Below are 9,463 nucleotides of genomic sequence, written 5' to 3' on the forward strand. Positions count from 1 at the left end.
GTTACAAGGATTAAGTACAAAAGCTCAACCAAGTACATCTGAGAGAAAACCACTTAGAGCATGCCCAAACTGTGGAAGTAAAGATCCAAAACATCAATGGAGAGTATGTAAAGAAAAAAGAATAAATATGATTGAGGAAGATCTATCAGAAAGTGATCATATGAATGACGAATATGATTTTCAAGGAGGACAACTTTCTGATGAATCAAAATCAGAAAGTGAGGACGAGAGAAACCAACAAGATGTCTCCGTAATTGATACTTATAATAGTAATGAGAAATATATCAACATATTACAAGCTGAAGCAGAGGTACCTCACTCCTGGCAAGATGACATGCAAATGGGTAATATAACTGATGCTAGATTATTGAAATCTAAACCAGCAGAAGGGATGGCACACACACTAGGCCATCATTCAATGGCTCGAGCAATAATTAATAATTGCAAAGTTCCAATACTACTTGATAGTGGAGCTTCATGCTCAATTGTAGGCAAACATTTCTTATCAGAGATTATACCAGACTGGCAAGAAAAGCTCCTACCCAGTAGTCACGTGAAATTCTCAGGAGTTGGTAGTAAACTTCACGCACTGGGCGTAATCAGCTTACAGGTAATATTCCCACATGTTAAGCAATCAATGAGACTGAATGCTGAATTCGTAGTAATGGAAAATGCTAACAACAAATACTTCATATTGGGTGCAGAGAACTTGAATCAATATGGATTTGATATATTCCATAGTAAAGAAAGATATTTTACTATTGGTAATAATAACAAAAGTATCAAATTTGCTTTAATGCAACATAAAGAGATTTTGTCCATTAAACCGGACATTACAATAGAAAGCCCAACAAACGAAGACACCAAAGAACTTCGAGATAAAATATTGGAAGCTCAGTTTGGACCCAACCTCACCCACACTCAAAAAGAGGATATAATCAAGATGGTGATTAAATACAAAGATCAATTTGGGTTAGGAGAGCAACCTTTAGGCATGATAAAGGATCATCCGGTAACAATAGAACTTACAATAGATAAACCTTACCCTCCAATATTACGGAAAGGTGCATATCCAGCTAGCCCAAGAAGTAGAAAAGAAATAGAGAAACACATCGAAGAACTACTTAGTATGGGTGTAATACGAAAAGTAGGCAGTGACGAAGAAGTAGATGTGACTTCACCTGTTTTAATAGCATGGCACAATGATAAGTCTAGACTTTGTGGAGACTTTAGAGCCCTCAATCAATATACAAAGCCTGATAGATACCCACTACCTAGGATAGATCAATCTTTGACAAATCTCTTCAGAGCGAGAATTATTACTCTAATGGATATAATGAAAGGATTTCATCAAAATATAGTGGAAATCAATAGCAGAAAGTTCCTTAGAATTATATGTCATCTAGGGATATTTGAATATATTAGAATGCCTTTTGGAATCAAAAATGCCCCAGCTTTCTTTCAAAGAATGATGGATACAGAGTTTTCAAAAGAACTACGGGAAGGATGGCTTAAAGTTTATATTGATGACCTTATCCTTTTTCACACAACTTGGAAAGAACATCTTGTAGCAATGGAGATGATATTGATAAGAGCTAAAGCAATGGGAATGACAATATCTCTAAAAAAGTGCCACTTCGGTTTTGAAGAATGCAAAGCCCTAGGTCATCGTGTATCAGGACTATGGGTAGCAGTAGATCAAAACTCAGTAGCTGCAGTACTACAAAAACCCTGCCCAAAAGATAAACAATAATTGAGTTCATTTTTAGGATTTACAAGCTACTACAGAGCTCACATTCCAAACTTCGGAATGATTACTCGTAGCCTCTACAAACTTTATGCTAAAGGAGTAGTCTTTGAGATGACAAAAGAAAGAATTGATGCAGTAAATAAAATCAAACAGATACTTACAACCGCACCAATCCTGTTTCACCCTGACTTTGAGAAACCTTTTAAACTTTACGTTGATGCATCAATTGAAGGTTTAGGAGCAGCACTCCATCAAACACAAATCATTGAGGGAAAACCAAAAGAAGGACCGATTGTTTTTATATCTAGAAACCTGACAGACACTGAAAGCAGATATTCTTCGCCGCAACTAGAAGCTTTAGCACTAGTGTGGGCATTAGAAAAATTACACTACTACTTGGATGGTAGTTACTTTGAAGTAATAACAGACTGTACCGGAGTAAGATCACTAACAAATCTCAAATCTCCAAGCAGACACATGTTAAGGTGGATGATGGCAATACAAGAGTATAAACCATTTATGACAATTACTCATAGACCAGGAAAATTCCACAACAATGCTGATGGACTTAGTAGAATGGCATTACCAAATGATTCCAGTAATCCAGCGTGGGAACCAGAAGAAATGGAAAGAGACATTCCGGTGATGGGAATCAGTTTATGTGAATTGTCTGAAGAATTTTTTGATGAAGTAAAAGCTAGTTATGAAAAAAATAGTAACACAGCTAAACTTACCAGAATATTATCTGCACAGAATACTAATCTGAGCCTATCAAGTACACTTGAGCAACCTTGGAAAGATGGACTAACTCAAGGAAAAATTTCACTCGAATCTGACCTACTATATTTTAGAGAAAAGCATACTGCGGTGTTGGTAATAATGACTACCGAACATATTCAACAAACATTACATGTATGCCATGATGAATTTATGTCAGGACATCTGTCGGAAGACCGGACAGTAGATAGGATCAAAAGCACAGCCTGGTGGCCAAATTGGAGACAAGATGTTGAAGAATATGTAAAAACTTGTGAAAGATGTCAAAAAGCAAATAAAGCCACAGGAAAAAGATTTGGTTTACTTCAAAGAATAGAAGAACCAACGTATGCTTGGGAAGTCATTAACATGGATTTTGTTACAGGTCTTCCACCATCATTAAATAACAATTACAACTGTGTACTGGTCATTGTAGACAGATTTTCAAAAAGGACAAGGTTCTTACCATGCTACAAAGAAGCAACAGCAATGGATATTGTGTTATTATTCTGGGAAAGAATAATAAGTGACGTAGGATTACCACGAATAATCATCAGTGACAGAGATCCAAAGTTTACTTCTGAATTTTGGAAAAGTCTACATACACTTATTGGAACAACATTAGCTCTTTCCACTGCTTATCATCCACAGACTGATGGTCTCAGTGAAAGAAACATTAGTACCTTAACTGAAATAATCAGAAGGTATTGCACTGAAGGACTTTGTTACACAGATAAAGATGGACATACACATGATTGGCATACATTACTACCAGCCTTAGAATTAGCATATAATAGCAGCATACATAGCACAACGGGAAAGAAACCTTTTGAAGTAGAAAGAAGCTATTGTCCTAGATTACCAAAAGACCAGATAAAAAATAAAAATGTCGAATTTCATCTGACTTCCTTAAGTTTCTTTGATATGCTTGGTAAAGCAAGAGCTCGAGCAGCTCAATGTATTGAAGATTCTGTGACATATAATCAAGAAAGATGGAATAAGACTCATAAAGAACCTAAGTTTGTAATCGGTGAACAAGTACTACTATCCACTACAAACTTTAACAACCTTCAAGGACCTAAGAAACTTCAAGACCAATTTGTTGGACCATTTGTAATACTAAAATTCCATGGGAGCAATGCAGTAGAAGTAGCATTGACAGAGTTTGGGAGAAAACATCCAGTATTTCCAATCTCATTAATAAAGAAGTTCCACGCTTCTGACAAGAGCAAATTTCCTGACAGAGAAATACCTAAGAAAACCCCTATCAGGTTTGAAACTGATGGAGAAAAGATTTTCTCACACATAATAAAACAAAGAGACACACAAGTTAACGGTAAATCTACTACACTTTATCTTGTAAGATACAAGAATAGGAGTGCAGATGAAGATGAATGGCTACCAGCAGATAAAGTGCCAAATAACAAAACAACCTTGCGAGAATTCAGAGCCCAAAGAAGAGCTCATAAACCTTCTGAAAAGAAGTAATGACCTCCTTTGAGGGTGGGGAATGTCAGCCCTGGGTACATATGTATGTACCCAAAGACTAACTTGTAATATATATAACCACCTTCAGACAACTAATTACATGTACATAAAGCTTACAAAACATATGTAACTTGTAATAAATCATATATACATCTTGATTACATATAACTATACATTTGAAATGATATGTAATATGTAAGCAAATATCAATTACACCTCATAACTCAGTGTCAAGAGTTAAAAAAAGCTTATATTACATATTACACATAACATGTATATGTAATTAAGTATTATTAGTAATAATCCCAAATAATAATAATAATCAAACCCTAAACCAAAGTAGGGAGGTAAACAAATCTCACTACGGTTAGGTTTGGAGAGGAGAGTATATAAACCCCTCCTCTCTCAGCCTTGAGAGATTTCCCCCAAGCTTTATTACACACTACTTTTAAGAACACTTAAAGTTCTACTGAAGTAACATCAAGAGTCTTATAAATATAAGACTAGTGATATCTTCATTACTTTAATCAGTTCCCTGATTAAAAGTAAGTAATACTCTTCACTCTTCCCTGGATCCTCTACTATCCCCCAGTAGAACTCTAATAGGTTGGTGACCATATAACAACCCAAGGTTGGTGACCATAGAACAACCCAGGTTGGTGACCATAGAATAACCTCAGGTTGGTGACCATAAGAACAACCCAGGGTTAGTGACCATAGAACAACTAGTCTAGTGAACTTCAACCCACTCTTTAATCTATCACTTGAAGATTAAAGGAAGGGCTAGGATCCACCCTTCACCCTTTATACCATTCCAGTATCTTTCATCTCTCATCCCTTTCCTTGTTTATAATTCTTTGTAACTACATTTATATTTGAAATATAATTATAATTACCTGAATTATAAGCCCACCTTGCCCAATTAGTGAGCCTTGAGTACTCAAAAGAGTAACCAACCCTCACAACAACAGTCTGATCAATATGTCGATGTTATAACCATCATAGTTAAACGACATCAACTTCAATATACTAATCAAAAGCACACCGGGCTATGGAGATTTCGAGAACAAAAGGTTCTGAGCTTTTGAAGAGAAATATTCCAACAAATTGTCCCCTATCCAATTGCTAGCACCCGTTCACATTTCAGGATTGTGTGTGTTGTAGATTCATTCAATTTAGTAGTACCCATGCCTGACCAGCAACAATCCAACGTTTTTGATTCTAACGTTGTTCAGTTAATTTACGCCCACTACCACTCCATTTTGGCCTGTCTTTCAGAACAAAACATTACTCACACTTACAACATTGAATTCCACCGAAATCGCTTACCTCACATCGAAATAACGATCAATGCCAACAATCGTATGATCATCTTACCAACATTACGTCGACCACGTCACGAAACACCTACGATTGATAGTTTTTCACACCGAAATGTACAATCTGTAAATGGCAATCTCATAGTGTGAGTTATGAACCACCTCTCGAATAAACATCATGAAGTTAACTAAATCTTTATGTGCTCTCCCTTTCTCCAAGATTTGCTCACAGAGTAGACTACGCTCATGTACCGATTATCTCACACGGTGGCCTGATTCGAGGTAAAGTAGATTTACTTTCAAAACACATGTGGTAGAATCTCCCCTGCCGGGCGATACTATCACCCCCTTTAACAAACCAGCTAATAGGCATTTTTTTTTGAATTGGGTCTAAAGCAACTTCCGGACTTCGCGATTGCCATTCAAGCCACAAACCTGGATCCACATTGCCTGATTTATCAAAAATTGTTACATCGCAAAAGAGCTGTTTGCAAAAGGAACAGCCAATAAACCAGTTTGATTTTATTGGGGTCTGGATTTGTACTGAGAACCAACGCCGTGGACCACCACATACGCACTTCGTATTTTTCATGTATTGCCTGTAGAAGCAAGCAGTCTGACACCACAGTTGTGTTTTAACAGGTTTTAATGAGCGCACTCAACTTATTCATTATGTTGGCCTTTGATCCCTTGAAAACAATCAGATCAACAGAAAATTTGCCTTAAATAAGCAGGCACGCCAGTATGGCCTGCTCAGTTTCTTTGTCTTGCATATAAATGCAACCAACAAGTCTCCCAATGACAGGTTTAGAGTATGATTTTGCCAACACTAACTACAAAATGAAATGCTATCCTGCCAGACGGTGCTTTGCTATTGACTACACTTGGTACGTACCAAAGTAAAGGGGCGAGGCCAATTTTAAGTTCACATGATGCGGGTACTCAGTCCGCGAGTCCAAAAGTACAAAAGACAAGCGCCCGTTGTATCTTCAACAGGGTATTTGTAAGTTAGCTCGAAATGCCCCAAAGCCGCCTTAAACCGACGTTATTGTCTGATTCATCATTGTTGGGTTTTTGTCTCCGCATCCAGAACTGAAACCCAGTCTGGGACGAAGTCTTACACCTTTCCTCGGTACGTTGCATCCAGTGGGCGCCAAATTCCTTACTCTTGCCCAAGAAAGTTTTGCATTATCAAGCCGTTGACACAACAATCTGGAACATCAACCAAGACCCCGCCGTGTTATCATGTCGAAACAACATAGAATTCGACGCTGGCCTTGTAAGGACGGAAGTAACACTACCCTAACCCGCACTTTAATCGTATCAACATAGCTGCTACTTTACCGCCAGTAAGTTTTTGAAATTGTATCCCCAATCTATAATTGGTAGCACCATCGCTGGACGATAAAATCTCACCTGATCAATGCACACAAGTCAAATGATTATGAGTATACTCACAGTTGAAACACTGATTTCGCGAGAATAACCTTCATCTACCTGTTGCAGGAATCCAGCCCGATGCACAACTCAACGCTATCTTGAAAGGTGACAGTACTTGGAGCTAATCTTTTGATCTGCAAAACAGTTCCCCCGTCTCAAACTCACAAATAGCTGACTGGAACTACGTGTTGCTTTCATAGCGAAGTCTCCGCTAAACTTTCAAAAATGATCAATTCGACGATCAGACCAACAGAAGATGAAGATATTCCAATACTGCAAACATAGATGTTAATAAATGAGAATCCAAATTATAAATCTCCCTCGGTGCTATTGTTCTCAAAATGAAGCATCGACCCGCGAAGAACGATTGACAAACCAAGCAATTTGTATAAGGCCTCATCTGCGGCCATTAGGGAATAGAACAAGCGATCTCTGTATTAGAGGCTAGAAGGAAAATCATGGTCCCCATTCTTGCATAACACCTCACGAATACATCACCAACGTTAACAACTTCCTAAGGGCTCATCTCGGTAAAATATTCAGAGTGATTCTACCGACCAACGTGTTTGATAGCTTGAAGCATCTTGGGGATTATGGCAAATCGTAATACAACAATTAGAGTAGCTCGGGAATCAATTGCGACATTGTTATCGTGAGATTGCGAACTAGCTGCATTTTGGCAAGGCGGCCAGCAGGTGTTGACGATATCTGTCTTCTCAATTTCCGGACTATAAATAGGTAACCAAACTACCACAAATTGACCCATGGAACTTTAACTCCTCTTTTGAGCCAGTTGAATACAATCTCTGAAAACTTTGTGACTCCACTTCTGCATCTTGTATTTCAGTCAATTATTAACACTTCAAGACTGGAGTCCGGCCCGGATTTCACAGTGACAACAGCTAATGTATGTACTTCCAATTCTGCGGTCAAGCTAAAAGTATTGCCCTAGCTTACACTTCTTCACTATTTACTATCAGCTTTAATCATCAGAATGGCGGACCCAAGTGAATCAACACCTCATGGCTTATATCTGACAGGCAACTTCGAAATTGAGAAGAAGGTATGTTGATATTATGAGTAATACCTGAATTGCATTTGTAGCTAATAGTTTCTCAAATTCGAAATGCAGACCTCACCTGAGAATGGTTGGAGATCAGAGTATCAAACTTATGCGACCTACATTGGGGCTGGCGGTGCACATCGAAAAAGAACCATGAGTTACAAAATCCAAATCAAAGGTTATAGCCCAGCTCAATTCAGATTGGATGACGGGAATATTTATTTTTTAAGAGGCTCCTTCTTCCCATCCAATACTGACGAAACCAAGAACGACATCCTGTTTTTTGAGGGGTCTGAACGTATCTTAATTGGCCCTGCGGACACCATTGTAGGTGACTTGGTGAATTCTATCGCAGTCACTGGAGTTGGGATTGTGACAGCTAAAGAAACAATCCCCAAGCCTAACGTCACCAGCACATTGCCAAACCCTGCCGACGGGGAGAAGTTGGTTACAATTGTAACCGTTCTTCATTCAGACTATCACCTGACTGTGAGTACCATTCGAGTGTCTCAGAGACTATTACTGGTCAAAAATTTCCTCAGTTGAAGAAAGCAAGACAGTTCAAAGTCCAGTACCGTATCCCTCCGACCCCCAACTTAGCTGGCATTCAAAAGATACTCCAAGAGGGGCGTGAATACGTATTTCATGGTTTCCTCAAAGATTTTGATGAAGAAAAGTGTCTTTACATAATAATGGTGAGCTAATCTGCTCTTCCCGTCTTGAGCATTGCAACTTACCTTTTTCACCAAATTGCAGGCAAACAAAATTTCGCCAACTACTGGAAGCAAAGAATATAATGTCGGTGTCCAATCTACAGATGCCACACAAGATAATATGAATTCAAGATTGTCAAGCAAGAAACCTACAAAGTAAGCTTATTGTAATAGTGCTCAATAAGAACCTTACTTATGCCTTGAAAATGCGAAATCTAGGTTTGTACCGAGGGCCCTGACTAGCCAATTCATGTCACCCGTTATCTCGACGGACTCTGAATCTAGCTTGAACTTACAATTCCCGCCATCTGACTTCGGGCCTTCTTCCTTCTCCTCCGCGATGTCAAGCACAACACCTGGAACCTCTAATGGCTCCTCTGACAATGCGCTGTCTAATGAGAACCCAAACCCGCCCAGCAAAAAGAAAGGTCGAGCTCAGCCAAAGCGTGTTACAAAGAAGAGTAAAACAATGGACTTTACTATCGAGGAGTAAAAGCAAGGACAAAGAGGCAAGACATGATGCAAATGTAAAACTCAATACGGGAATTCAGGCATCTTCATGTTATACTACGTTATTATTTTGGTACTACTTTTGTCTGATTGTCAACACGTTTAACTTCTTGCTACTTAATCTTTGACTGCCCTGCTGAAAAAAATTCTATCTTTTGTATTCTCGATTAAAATATTACAATTTGAAGACAAAATATCTATTGTATTGAAACCAGCACGGTGACTGTTCAATTTGAAAAATTTACAAAGTGTCGTGTTCTTGAATTACTTGGCAGTTTGTGTTTTTACCTACTTTCTTGATTCAAAGCAAGATGGTGATTCATTACAGATGATAATATGTAACGTCCATGTTTTTATTATCTCCAAGTGTCTAAAACTGGTGCGACCTGCTGAGACAGACCATTGCTTGATCATCTAACAGTTA

General features: G+C 38.3%; 1 protein-coding gene across 1 annotated transcript; it reads left to right on the top strand.

Moving 5' to 3' along the window:
- Positions 1-7,747: 7,747 nt before the first annotated feature.
- MELLADRAFT_86565 (uncharacterized protein) lies at positions 7,748-9,022 on the top strand (the record flags this gene model as incomplete). Its single annotated transcript, XM_007410152.1, has 5 exons — positions 7,748-7,816; positions 7,865-8,305; positions 8,359-8,511; positions 8,573-8,685; positions 8,749-9,022. The coding sequence occupies 5 exons, from the start codon at positions 7,748-7,750 to the stop codon at positions 9,020-9,022; spliced, it is 1,050 nt and encodes a 349-aa protein (XP_007410214.1).
- Between the last annotated feature and the right edge of the window lie 441 nt (positions 9,023-9,463).

Source organism: Melampsora larici-populina (genome assembly GCF_000204055.1).
Source record: "Melampsora larici-populina 98AG31 unplaced genomic scaffold MELLAscaffold_19, whole genome shotgun sequence".
NCBI classification, from domain to species: Eukaryota; Fungi; Basidiomycota; class Pucciniomycetes; order Pucciniales; family Melampsoraceae; genus Melampsora; species Melampsora laricis-populina.